A 14,304-nucleotide genomic window follows, 5' to 3' on the forward strand; every position below is an offset into this window, starting at 1 on the left:
CCATAAACTGGAGGAGAACTTCTAGGAAGATCCAAGCCTCCGATGTGCCCTGGTTTGGGTAAAGCAACATCTGAAGTCAGATGCCTTTCAGCTTCTGGACAGCTCTCTTGCCCAAACCCCACCCCTACCCCCTGCCTGTGGACGACTTTGAGTCCCTTGACGCTTAGGGGACTGACAATGCCACTACTTTGGGTCGGCCTTAGCTTGAGTGTTTTCTGCTGTGGAGACCAGACCGCCCGAGACTTGGGGTGGGGGGCTAGTTCTGTATTTAGTCACGGTTCACCCACCTAGGGTAGCTAAGCACAGCCTCCATAATTATCTTCATTTTCTGTTATCTGTATCGTCTCATCATCATCAGGGTCCCCCTCTCCCGTGGAAGCGGGACGGACGGAGAAGGGGCTGGCTGCCAGAAGAGGACGGTTTTCTATCCGTACCAAGGACGTTCCTCGACACAGAACTTAGAGATCCCGGCAAAGGCGGCCCGCGGAGGGCGGAGAAGCTCCCACGCTGGGGCCGAGCCCCCCACCGTGTTTCCCTGTTGCCACGCGGCGGAGGGGGCGACGATGTACCCCCACACACACACCCTCCTCAGCGCTCAAGAACCCAGCCTTCCCGCCGCCGGCCTCGGGGCAGCCGGCTAGTGGGCTCTCCCTGCACCTCCTCTACCCACCCTGCCGCAGCCAGGTTCTTATCCAGCGTTCCCCGCCCTGGACCGGAGGGTCAGAGGGTTGGGGTGACGAAGGGAGATCCAGCAGCCGGTGGGCCCGAAGGCCTCCTCCTCCCGTGGCACCTTGGTCCTCTACTCGCTCTTGACTCCTCCCCCGTCTCTATTCCGCAGCGTCCCCTCCCTGTCAGCTCTCCGCTTCCGCGACCGCACCTGCCTTAGGGGTTGAGGGGACACAAGGGAGGTAGAAAGGGAAACCGGGGGTTTGGGGAAGCACAGCGCAGCAGGGTGACCGGCTCGTCCCGCGCCGCGGGTCCCCACAGCCCCAGAGCCGCCCGCCCGGCGGCTGCGGCACCGATGCGCTGTCCGCGGTGCTGACGCCGGCCACCCGCTCGGTCGGGAGGGGGAGGAGACGCCCTCATTCTCCGGTCGCCCCGAGTCGAGTGGCCCTTTCTCCGCTCCTAAGCGGAATCTCTTCCCCAAAGGAACCCTCCGAGACCTGGCGCTGTGGATGGATGCAGGAAGAAGACGCGAGCGACAGGGAACTTAAACTTCGGACTGGAGCTGGAGAGCCCAGTGTCAGGGCATTACCGTCTTTCGGCCTCCAGCACCTGAGACCACAGGACAACATCAAGTTGAGCAAAGTTTGACGACGGCTTGGACAGAAGGGAGGGATTCCGGAGCCGAAGCGCAGGGAGGGGCTGGACGGTATTCCCTGGCGGCGTGGTAGCCAGCACCGCAGTCCGGACACCTGCTTCGGTGCCCCGCATTAGTGCAGCCAGAACGACAGGGAGGCGTCGCAGCAGCCCAACTCCCCACCCCTTCTCTCCCTTCCTTACTCCCCACCCCCCAACACCCCGCCCCGGGCGCCGGTGACTCCGCCTCTCCGTGCCGGGCGGCTCTCCGGCTGGAGCTGGAAAGGGAGCGCTTCCCCGGACTCAGCTCGGTTCCGAGGCTCCGAAGCCGACGCCGCCAGCTCAAGCCCGGGGGCGGGAGCTGGACTGCCCACGGAGCCTGCGCTGGGGAGCCGCTGAGCCGGGAACGTCTCATGGGACGCGCCCGGGGTCTCTCTTCGTGCCCTGCTCTCCCGTCCCTGTCCTAGGCGCCCGGGCTCTACAGCCCGCCCCGCCCGCAGCCCGCGGCCTGTCTGGAGAGGAGTATGAGGCCCGGGGCCCCGTGGACGCCGGCCACAAGGCGGCAGGGGCCTACCTTGAGACCCCCGCGCCCGAGGGCGGTGGGTGAGGAGCCGCGGCAGCCGGCCAGGCGTCGGGGCGCAGAAAGGAGCGCCCCAGCTCCGGCGCCCGAAGGGCCGCGGGACCCGTGTGCGGCCTGAGCGCCGAGGAGGAGGCGGAGGCGCCCCGCCGTCCGGGCTCTGGAGGAGGCGGCGAGGGGCTCCGCGGCGGCCCCCGACCCCTGGTCACCATCCTCACGTTTCTGCTCCCGCGGGGGGGATGTCGCGGCCCGGGCCCCGAGCGCCGCCCCGGCCCCGGGGCTGAGCTCCGGACCATGTCCTCCCGCAGCCCCCGGCCCCCGCCCCGCCGCTGCCGCCGCCGCCTGCCGCGCCCCTCCTGCTGCTGCTGCTGCTGCCGCCGCTCGCACCTCAACGAGGACACGGGTCGCTTCGTGCTGCTGGCAGCGCTCATCGGCCTCTACCTGGTGGCTGGCGCCACAGTCTTCTCGGCGCTCGAGAGCCCGGGCGAGGCGGAGGCGCGGGCGCGCTGGGGCGCCACGCTGCGCAACTTCAGCGCGGCGCACGGAGTGGCCGAGCCGGAGCTGCGCGCCTTCCTCCGGCACTACGAGGCCGCGCTGGCAGCCGGCGTCCGAGCCGACGCGCTGCGCCCGCGCTGGGACTTCCCCGGCGCCTTCTACTTCGTGGGCACCGTGGTGTCGACCATAGGTGAGCGGCGCGCCCAGCGGGCGACTTTCCTCTCCGCGTCTTTCACGTGCCGCCCTTTCCACTGCTCGGGGCTCGAGCTGCGTCCCTCGGCTCCCTCTTCCCTTCTGAGGCCCCGCTGCCTACTTTCATTTCGCCCTCTCCTCCCCACCCGTCCCCCTCCTCCTGCTCGGTCTCCCTCTTTACTGGCTTTCGGCGCGGGAGGTGGCCTGAGAGGCCCATCTCTGGCGCGCACCCAGCGGTGACTGCCTGGCAAAGAGGCCAAACGGGGAGAACCCTCACCCGGGCGCTGGGCAGACGGGGGGCCGCCCGCGCTCCAGCACTTGCCAACTGCGTGACCTAACCGCTTGTGCCTCAGTTTCGGCTTCTAAAAAAGGACTTGGGAGAACATGTATCAGGGGCCTGCTGCTTCCTTCTTATTTCTCACGCCCCCTAGTCCTCGGTTTCCTCATCCAGGTGATTTGGAAAACCCTTCCTCTCTCCACTCACAGCGTTGTTACCTCCCTTCTCTTCTCCTTTCTTCTTTTACACGCGTTTTCCCTCAGAGTCCTCCAGACCTTTTACCCTGGGGAAGGCGACCATTTCCCCAGACGAATCCCTAGATCTCCTTCGCTTTTTTTTTTTTTTTTTTTTTTTTTTTTACAGTCTACACCACCCCATTAGACTTGGAGAATAGGACTGCAGCCGCTCTGGTTCTGGTTTTCTCCTCTTACTTTCCCCCCTCCCCTCTTCCAGCTTCCCCTCCAATTTCTTGACCTCTCTTCTTTGTTACCTTGCTATCTTGTCCAACCAATAGTGGCACCAAGGGGGTAGCTTGGGTGCAGGGGGTAGTTTCTCTATACTTTCCATCATCCCTTCCTCTTATTTTTGGTAAAATAGTTCATGATTTTGCAACTGTACAAAAAATGCTGTGTAACTATTCCTCGAAGCCCCCCTGTTTCTTTCGCCCCTCCTCTGAGCCTCTCTTGTAGAGATTGTGGAGCCATCACTGCTCCCCACTCCACCCTGTCCTTCTCTTTATTCTCCTCTCACCCACTTTCCCCATCCCTCCCCCACTTTCCCTGGGCCCTGGGTGTCACGTGAAACAGACCTCTTCCCGTTACTGTATAGAGTGCAGAATAAATACAAGATTTTCACTTTGGCAAGACTTTGTGTCTCATCTCCTCCTGCTTCCAGTCCCAGGGTGGAAGAAGGCCCTTGGTTGGTCATGCCTCTAGTCACCCCAAAGCACTATCCCCCGGTGGTAGTTTTGGAGGAGGGGACTGGATTCACTGGGCTGAGAGGTGAGGGATTGCACCGGCCCGCCTTCTGTGGGTGGGTTCTGGGCTGGATTGGTATGCCAGCTTAGAGACGGGGGAATGGACTAACTGGCCAGCGTAAGCCATTGTAGGTGGCTGCTGGGAGGCAGAGAGAAAGACTGTGTCCATGTGCAGGATATGAGCAGCTAGAGATGGCTCTCTGAGTGTATATGTATAGTCTATGAAAGGGCTTCCTTTCAATGAATTTTCATGTGTCATGTTTGATCTGATGACTTTAAATAGAAAAGGCAAATGTGGCCCAAGTCCAAAGTACACACAAATTGGATAAAAATACCATTTAAAAGCTATATCATGTTGTTATGGTGATTGAAGATATAAAATGACCCCCTTAAAAAAAATCCCCTTTTAAGAGCTGCATCAAGTTGCTATAGCAACTAGAGTTTTTTTTTCTTTTTTTTTTTAAGTGCTTTAAAAGTACCAAAGACGCTTAGTCCTGGAAGATGACATCATGTGTTCATAGCTCATTATTGATTTATGCTCTTCCTCTTGTAAACACACTCTTTTGCTTTCACCTAGAGGCAACCTGTGCACAAGTTGGGCAGCCACAGCCTTTCTTTCCCAGCGGTGTGCTCTGACCTTGGCTTCCTAATGGAGCCCACAGGTTAAGGGAAAGGTGGGAGCAGTGTCCCCTTCCCCTACAGGCCATGAGTCTATCCAAATGGGGCCTCATTCCAGTGACCTGTGGTCTCTGTGCCTTTCTGATGAGCTCCCATCAATGCCTTCATTCACCGCCCAGCCATGGCTTCTACAGCTTCTGTCAGTTCTTTGCACAAAATCAAGTCAGCGTGTTGGTAAATTGTTCCAAGCCCGAGCCCTTAATCTACGAGCAGGATTGGCTGTTCTTTAGTCAAGCAGAAAGAAACTATGTTCTCTTTCTTGATTTGTGTTTGGGGATGTAGGCAAGCATTGTAGGAGGCTATGCTGAAGCTGGTGGCTATGTTACAAATGACCCAGCACATTGTTTCCAAAATCTGCTGCAGGGAGATATCTACCTCTGAGAAGAGCTGCACTCAGGACCAGAACCAGCCAGTGGACAGCTCGGCATTGAACTAGCCCCTTTGCAGAGGTGCCAAGAAAGCCACACAAGTAGCAGGGTCTCTATCAGTTATCCACCTGCTGACGTGGTCTGGGGCAGTGGTTCAAATTGGTCACTTCTGTCACATAAGTTCTGCTGAATCCTGAAGTAGCATGATTTTTATTTCAGGCTTCTCTTGCAAAATGTACTTGGATGAGATTTAAGTAAAGACCTACCTACGTCAGTTTCATTTCTGTTTATGTAGTTCCTTTCCCTTAAATGCCCTGAGTCTTCAGAGACAATTATTATTACTGGTGCTTTTATGGATTCTGCAGCTCAGGGAACCAAAGCTGAATCCAAAATGGGCAGTCAGTATTCTCTATCTGACACCTCATCCAGTGAAGAGGAAAATTAGCATGCACTCGGTTTTATTTGAATATCACAGTGTGTATGGTCCATGCAGCAGTGTGGACATTTTCTTGTATTGTATAGACCCAACTAAATGATTCATCTAGACTTTAGTGTAGAGAACCCTTTCTTCATTCATCCCATAAATATGATATATTGTGTATATCAGGCCCCAAGTGCTAATATGTTGAAAGGTTAAAGCTTATTCTACAAGACAAAGGTGGAAGCATATTCCAACATGGGCAGTTGGATTGCAGTGTTCATGGGCGCCACATCTTGGCTAGCCTCACTAATGATGATTGGAACAAGGAGGGGTCCTTTGGTCCAATCCCATGTGGCTCAGAGTGTTAAGGGACGTGTCTCAGGTCACAGTTAATTATGTATTCAGCTGGGTCCAGAATCCAAGTTATGCAGTGTTTATTCTCCCAGTTTCATTGATATAATTGGTGGGCACATTCCTGTTTGAGGCTGAAGTATTTAATAACGTGTGTGTGTGTGTGTGTGTGTGTGTGTGTGTGTGTGTGTGTGTGTCTGACAGACACTACAGCAGGGCTGAGCAAAAGGACTGGTCTGTTGGTCAGGCCAACAGTTGATTAAGTCCAGAGAAAACTTGAAGGATCAGACACATCTTAGAGGTCAGATAGACTAGAAGCATCTGGTAAGTCTTAGACAGCTGGGAAGGCAAGAGCCAGTACCAAGAAGGTTAGAGACAGAAATGCTAGCAAGTAGGAGACATTCGGGTAAATTCTGGTCCAAGGACAGCAGCCACTTTCTCTCTGCCTTCTTTTGCACACGTGTGTGTGTGTGTGTGTGTGTGTGTGTGTGTGTGTGTGTTTGTGTAGGGGAGGGGAAGAAGGGGCAGGAATGGGCCTTCAGCTAGAGGGAGACACAGAAGAAAAATTCAGGTGTGGTTGTGTGTACTCATGTTAGATGAAACACCATGATGAGGTAGAATACTTGTCCTGACATTTGGCTTGAACAAGGCCCATATCCGGAGTTAGGTAATGTGCAACTGTCCGTACAACATAGACCCAGTGGGAAGATTTGCCAGTGGCTGTTCAGTGGTAGTTGAGGCTGAATAGAAAGTCAGTCTGAATAGCTTAAGCAAAATGAAAATCCACTTCGTGGTCTAAATTATTCATATTGATTGCTTACGCTGAACTGAAATCCTGGGCAGTTGCTATTTCTGCCATTTATGCTCTATGACATATTCCCAGGGGATTGAAATCAAGTTTGTTTTCATGTAACTACATCCATTTATTCATCCCTCCATTTAACAAAATCCAAGACAAGCAGAACTCATAACCATGCATGTGTCGCCTTTGGCATGTCATCTGCATCTCCCGTGATTACATGAACTCCTAAAGAGAAAGACGCTGGCTGGTGTTCTTTTAGTACTAAATAGTATTCTTGGAGTCAGGCCCTAGCTCAAAGATATTCAAGCAATCCAAAGAGTATTAATCCATCATTTCACATCCTAAAGGATGTTTTATTGGTTTACTTTGAAAAGATTAAAAGGAAACTCTCCACTGGGGTTTTAATTATGCAACTGCTGTCAGATTTACACATAGAGAAGAACATATTTCAAAGTCTCTCTCAAATGGCAGCTTGATATAAACAGAAATATTTTTGCTTCCTTTTATTAGGTTTTCTGGCAGCATATTTTAGCTATAAAGCTAAAACCATGCCGCTGTAGCCGGGATGGTGTAGGTATAAGAGATGTCACTTTTGGCACTGCATAATTTAGCTTGCTACTTTCAGAATTAGGCATACTTAATTTTCAAGTCCTAACTTTTTACTTCTTTTTTAACATGGAGTTTTAAAAATGTTTTTGCTTCAAAGGAAACTAAGACATTATGAGTCCGAAATGTCACTACCACATTCACATTCGGTTTTCTTCTGACATGTGTGTAATCCAGCCGGAGGCGGCTCTGATGCCGGGAATGAAATACATTACCCGGAAGGAGAGGAGTACCTTTCCTCGCTTATTTCTCTCATCAGCTATTTTTTATTGGAAGATGATGCTATGACAACTCTGAAGGACATTTAGGGGAAAAAAATCCATCCTTAGGTTTGAAGCTGTAGATGGAGAGCAAGGAAATACATTCTAATTCACTGCTCTGTCCTCAGCACCCGGCACTGAACCCAGCACATTGTAAATAGTCAGTAATTATAATAACTCCTAATACTCTGCCCTAACATAACTGTTTTCATTTTTGCAAGTTCCCCTGCGGTTCTTTGTCACCTTTTGTAGGAAAAAGAAAGGGAACTCCTTGACAAGTGCTGAGCTGCTTTTGGTAACATTTTTTTATCAGTGTTGTTTCCATGTTTCTACATACTAATTTTAATGGGTGCATAATATTCTATGTAACTGACGTTCTGTAATTTACTACCCCTGTTGCTGTGTAGCTGGGTGTGGTTCCCAATTTGGGGGCTGTTGTGAGTAATGCCACAGTCATCATCTTCATGAAGATGGCCTTTTCTTTACGCAATATCTCCTTCAGTTGAATTCCCAGCAGTGAAATTGATAGTCAGGGCACACTACCATCTTCATGGCTCTTGGGGCCAGTCCCTCTGGAGTGAAGGACTGTCTCATCTCTCCTGAGCTGAGCCTACAACCTCTTCAAAGCCTAGAAGAGACTGGACAGTTACCCAGCAAATTGCCCCATGGAAACAGGCCACAGATTCACTTGGTTTACTCCAGGATTGCACTCACTCCCAGGGGCTGAGCTGACCCCTGAACAAGTCAGTGACTAAAGCATCTTCAGCCTCCCTTGCTTGAATGAGAGCCACTTCCTCTGGGAAATTCTGGGTGGGTGGAGAAGGGCAGGAAGGAGAACAGGAGCAGCTGCCCGGCCATCAAAGACAGAGACGGGGTACCTGGACCTTCTTCCTTCCTGTCCCCCGCATTCCCGGGATGTCTGCCACCACTCCTGGGCCAAGCCAGTTGAGGGAGAGGGTTCTTCCCTTTGGTCCTGACTGTGCCCAAGGACCCCAGCCTGGACTGGCCCAGAATTGTGCCACATGGAGCAGACACCTAGCTCTAGAGTATTCCAGCTGGAGAGCACCATAGAAATCCTCCAGAACTTTCCCCAGGCATTTATACCATTTTGTCAACAAAGGCCAACAAGCAGCCTATTACAGAAAACAGGGGAGCTGGAGCCCCACCCATCAGGCCTCCCCTTAGATGCCAGGTACTCCCTGAAAGCTTCTCTGAGGAGCCCTGGTGCTCCTCCAAGACCAACCCGAAGAGGGTTAAGTTAGCCTTGTTCCTCATTTTACGTAGGTTCAGAGAAGGAGAGAGGGTGTTCAAGGTTGCACAGCAAGTCCGAGGGGCATTTGCTGAGAGCTGGTGCTGACCCAGGACCTGCCTATGTGGACTCTGAGGTCCTTGAGCTCTCATGCCGCCTTGGAAAAGTTTCCTGAATACTGCTGAAGATCTCTCTGTCTGTCTCTCTGTCTGTCTCTCTCTCTCTCTCTCTCTCTCTCTCTCTCTCTCTCTCTCTCTCACACACACACACACACACACACACACCCTGCAAATGAACCAGATCCCGCCATGGCTCTTCTGAGCAGATACCAGTCTTCCCAGAAGGGGTGAAAGTTGAACAGTACATCAAAGACAAAGGGGAAGAGCTTGGAGGGAGGCGGGTAGGGCATCTGAGGAGCAGCAAAGTAAGTCGAGTGCCTTGGAGGGTCCTCCAGGGAGAAGCTCCGGCTGCATCTGAAGGCTGTGGGGGAGCCTTAGGTCTGTGTTCGAAGGTGGAGCTCAGGGCTCCCACCCCCGTCAGCTCCAGTGGGACTCTCTGTGCCCTTGCGTGGTGGCCTCAGATTCAGAGGAGGTGAGACGGAGCAAAAGGCCACTGTGTTTCTGTTCACAGCCCCAGCCCAGGGTCTGCCCTAGTCTCCTAGCCCTCCCCTTGCTTCTGCCCAGCTCCACTGACCTTCCCAGGATCCAGGGCCTGGCCAGGGGCTGCCAGCCAGCCAACCAGAATGTGGGGCTGAGGTGGGCGTGCTGGGCAGTCTCAGGCTCTGATCTCACCTGGGGTCAGTGGCAGGGTTTCTACGAGGTGAAGTTTGGGGAGGCATAGGGTCTTGAGGCTCTGAGGACAAAGGACTTTCCATGGGACTGAGACGGTACAGGAGAGGTGCTGGTAGAGAGTGAGAGAGAACCGAGGCCCCCTGGCTCACCCCAAGCCAGCTCTAGGCAGCTGCCACCACGGTTGTCAGGCTCTGGCCCCAGGAAGTTCTGTCCTAAACCAGGCCATTCCCTAGCCAACCGCCAGCTCTAATTCTTGGGGGACCGTAGCAGCCAGTGGCTCCGGTGAGGATGCTCTGAGTGTCACCTCCTCCCTGGGCTTGGGCAAGCCCAGCTCAGGACTAAGCTCCCAAGCTCACTAGCAGGATGGGTGTGCAGGGCCCTGTGAAGGATTAAGCTCTGGGGGGCCCACTCTGTCACTTCCCCCAGATCCCAGGTGACTCCAGGATGGAGCTTCCGGTATCTTGCAATTTGAAGTTTTACAGTGTCTGGATACAATGTCATTATTCTCACAGTAACAGATATTGCCGACCAGGAAGGCAGGGTAGCACAGAGCAGTGCCTCTCAATCAGTAAAGTGCATGCAAATCACCAGGCTCTCGTCAAAGGGCAAGAGCACTTTCTGTTCAGTAGGTCTGGGTGGGACCTGAGACTGCATTCCTCATTAGCTCCCAGTGACGCCCATATTCTTGGTTCCCAGACTGCACTGGGCATAGCATGGGAAGAGAGAAGCAGCAGTGAGTCAGGAACTGGCAGCTTGGACCCACTCTGCCCCTCACTGGCTGCACGGCCGTGGGCAGGACACGACACCACGCAGGGCCTCAGTGGCTTCATTCCTAAAAGCAGGGAGTGCCGGGGTCACGTGGGTCCCTTCCAGCTCTGATGTTCTCATATCTGGGAAGGCTATTTGCTCACATCTTCTGGTGCAGTTTAGTGCAGACTAAATGCACCAACTCTGCAGAGTGGGTCCCAGTCCCAGTTCTGCCACTGACAAGCCATGTGCTCCCAGTGAGAGGATGTGCCTCTTCTTACCTCAGTTCCCTCCTCTGTAAAGTGAGGATAACAATGTTCCCTACCCCACGGGCACCTCCAAGGGTTGAATGAGCTCATCCACGTGTGCAGTGCCTGGCAAACCCTTGGAAAGCATCAGCTCCTCAGAACTGGGCAAGCCTCCTGGGTGAGCCCTGGGCTGCCATCCTGCACGGGGGGAAACCGAGGCCCAGTTCATCGCCGACCCACCACTCTGCGTACAGCCCTCTGGGTCTCAGCCGCCCCTGCACTGTGGCATCTGCCACCCTCTCATCGGCCGCTGTCTCTGGGGCATGTTGCTGTCCTGCGCCTTACATAACTGGCCTGGGAGGGTGCTTTTTAAAATGCATTTTCTTTGGTTCCTCAACTAGAATGTGTTAATAATTCCTCACGTGTGTGCTCTTTGATCTTTTTAAAGAAGCTGTTTGGTGAATAACTGAACAAGTGACTGAGCGGTGGTTTAGACCATTGTCCCCCGGTACGTCTCTGCTTCTCACCCCCAGAGCAGAGCCCTGGGGAGCCACACCCCTGCCCACCATCCTGGTTTAGTGGGCTGAGGCCTCCTGGCAGTGCTTGGGCTTAGGGGGAGGTCGTGGAGCTGAGACCAGCAGAGAGGCCAGATGGGGCTGAGGCCAGGCCTCGCTACGCTTCTCTGAGGCGACTCTGGTGTTGGGACTGCGGGTGGAGGAGGCTGCAGGACGGCACTGAGGTGAACAGCCCCACTTTGGGTGGGAACCAGGGTGCTGCTTCAGGTCCCCAGGCCCAAACCTTACTCTGTACCCTTCACCCTGGGGCTACTCAGCTCCCCTGCTGGGTAGAAAAAGCATTCCCTGTCCTAGGGCAGGACAGGGGAGGCTGCAGGGCCTGCCAGCATTTTCCCTCTCCAGACTCCACCATGCCAGCAGCCAGGGCCTTTGTTCCGGGGAGAAAGAGGGTAACCGCAACATCGCTGGTCTCACTGATTGTCACCCCCCCACACACACACACGCACACACACACACACACACACACACACACACGTCGTGCTTGCCCGTTTACTGTGTTTTTACCCATGTTTATTCAGGAACCTCCCCCAAAGCCTAGGACAGCAAAGAGGATGCTATTATCCCATTTCACAGACGAAGAGACAGGCTCAGAGAGGTTAAGCGATTTGCCTGGGTTCACACAGCAGGGAGTCAATGGCAGGATAGAGGATTCAGGCCTCCTGACTGTATGGCATCCTTTCTGTTGCCCCTGAGCCATGCACGACCACAGAGGGAGAAGAGTCACAGCCCAGTCTGGGGTCTGGGGGCGGTGGGGGCAGAAGAGGTGAATATGAGGTGGTGTCAGCAAGGGCTCAAGCACAGTTTAGGGGCTTGGATTTGGCTGTGCTATGCTCCTTGTAGCCCCCATGGCTACACTGAGCTTTCCATCCTACACAACGCTGCGCCCCTTTTGAGGGAGGCTGCAGGCAGGCAAAGCATGGTGCTTCACGCAGAGCTCACTACAACTCTGGGAGCCGTTGATGGGAACTTTGGGGGCCAACTACACCAAGCTCTTGCCCAGAGAAAGGACCTCATGAGCTGAGGGCCCTCAGCCTTGCACCTGGGATAGCAGCAGTGGCCACAGAGCGGCGGGACCAGAAAAGCAAATAACCGGAAGGTCCGCACTTGAGCACATCAGCCAGGAACGTCTGGGCACTCGGCCAGCTCAGGACTGTCCAAGGTCATGTCCTGGAGGCAAACCCACCCAGACATTGAGGGAAGGCGTGAAACCAAGCACCTGCTGGTGCATCCCCAGCTCTAGCCACTCTTAACTTCTGGCCATCCCTCCTGCACCCCACCCTGAACCCCAGGCACATTCCGCCTCCAGGCCATCGCACAGGCTGTTTTCTCCACCTGGAATGTTTTCCCCTTTCTCTCCATTTTCCACCAAGTGAACTTGGACTTCAAGGTGCAGCTCAAACGAGGCCCCTAAAGCGAGACCTTCTTGGAGCCCCTCTCACTGCCCCCAGACACGTGGTCATTATCTGTTTCTATGCCAGTTTCCCTGGCAATAATACCAGCCTCTGTTCGGTGGGGTAAGGTATGGTAAAGGCTGGTACCAGACCCAGAACATCGTAGGTATCCTTTCTCCTTCCTCCAGGTCAGGAGCTCTGTCTTAGTAGTGCTTGTCACTGCTACAGTTAATGACAGTAATAGCCATATGGCAGCAGCCATGCATTGAATGACTACTGTAAAGTGGGCACCGTGTCTGGAGATGGGGATAATTGAAAAGCAAAGAGGTAGTTTCTGCAAATCATGGAGCAGAGTGCTTGGCACAAAGTAGGTGATTAATCAATGTTGAATGGATGGAATGAATAAATGAGTGTGAGTAACTGAAAACCTTGGACTGCTGGAAATAATAAAAAGAGAGTAGAAAAACCTGGGCCCAGGCTGGGCTCCAGGAACCTCCCAGCACCCCCGTCTCCCTCCCCGCCTGGCAGGTGTGCAGGAGACAGCTAGCTCATTCTGGCTGGGGCTCCCCTGGCGGACAGTGCTGTCTCCGTGGCTCTCTGAGTCAGCTGGGTCCTTGTCCTACCCTGCCTGGGGCCCGGCAGAATCACTGGATTGATACCAAACCAGACAGTTCTGAGCCTCAGCCCCCAGAGCCCCAGGAGTGGTGGGAAAAGTTCAATTCTGAACAAGGAGGCCAGGCTCCTTGGCCCCAGCTCTCCCACCAACCCAGATGCCCCATCTGGCCCTGGCCTTGGCCGCAGCTTCCAGCCACAAGGAAGCCCTGCTGAGTTCTGCCTCTCGGCTCAATAGTTCTACCTTTTCCATCACCAGCCCACGGCACACCCCTTAGAAACCAGATGTTGGCTCACAAATTGGACAGAAGTTTTATCAGTAACTAAATGCAATTCCACAAATCCAGAAAACCACCCCTATCCACACAGCCCAGCACCATCACAATGCCTCTAAAAATACTTGGGGAAGCTTTTATTGGAATGGGGTGTCCCAGCTTTCTGGAAAGTTACAGTTGAGATAAACACAAGCCCCGAATCGCACTCCGCGTGACTCTTCCCTAATGCTTTCCAAATGGCCCCGACCTCATTCCCTTGCTGCCAAGTGTGCGGAATTCTGAGCACCTCGTGGTGAGCTGCTCACACCAGGACCTGCCAGAGAAGCTTCAGGGACAGCCCAGGCCGGAGAGGGAAAGGAAAACACAAAACTCTGCCCACGTTGAGTGAAACTGCGGGGCTTGATCCCCCCAGCACCCAGGAGCCTGTCTCTCCTGTTCTCTGCTCCATCACCCAGTGCCTAGCACCAGGCTTGGCACATGGGAGGGGCTCCACGAATATTTGTGGAAAGAACATAAATTTGAATAATTGGCCATTTCCAAGATTCTCAACTCTACCTAGGCACCAGTTGAAGGAAAAGTAAAATACGAAAATCTCCACTTACAAATCAGACGATGATTCACTTTGTAAAAGAAAGCTTCAATTTGCAAAGGTCTTCACTCCGGGGCTTCTCCAGGCACACCAGTGCATTTACAGTGAGACGCAACGTGCAGCCAGTATGTCAGGAACCCAGAGCCACACCAAGTCCCCTTTACTGCCATTGCCACCTTCACACAAACCCCAAATCCCTGAGGCAGCCCAGTGCCTAAAGTCAAGGGCTTCTGGTCGAATTAGTGAGCAATACACATGACCCAGTGGGCAATTCAGAAGTGTGTGTTTCAAGAGCTAATGCGGGTGGTGTGTCTTGTACTGATGAGCTGCCCAGGTCCACTGGAGCCGTCCAGCCGACGGAGCATATGCCCAACGTACGCAAAGTGCCTCATAAGGCTCCTCGATGTGCATTGTTCAGTCAGGCAGGTGGGCATTGTACGTGTCTCCATGTTAAGAATGAAGAAATCTGCAACACCAAGAGACGGTTTGCAGTGCAGTGTAGTGGCTAGGCGCAAGTGCTGAGGG

General features: G+C 53.8%; 1 protein-coding gene and 1 pseudogene across 1 annotated transcript in view; both read left to right on the forward strand.

Moving 5' to 3' along the window:
- Positions 1 to 1,906, forward strand: part of LOC132435372 (archaemetzincin-2-like) — a 96,026-nt pseudogene extending 94,120 nt beyond the window's left edge.
- The window catches only part of KCNK12 (potassium two pore domain channel subfamily K member 12), a 52,308-nt gene continuing 39,392 nt past the window's right edge, over positions 1,389 to 14,304 (forward strand). Inside the window, exon 1 of the mRNA XM_060027583.1 lies at positions 1,389 to 2,561. Coding sequence (XP_059883566.1) covers positions 2,171 to 2,561 — 391 coding nt within the window. The 5' untranslated portion in view covers positions 1,389 to 2,170. The remainder of the gene's footprint in view (positions 2,562 to 14,304) is intronic.

The sequence above is a fragment of the Delphinus delphis genome, chromosome 12 (genome assembly GCF_949987515.2).
Source record: "Delphinus delphis chromosome 12, mDelDel1.2, whole genome shotgun sequence".
Classification (NCBI taxonomy): Eukaryota; Metazoa; Chordata; class Mammalia; order Artiodactyla; family Delphinidae; genus Delphinus; species Delphinus delphis.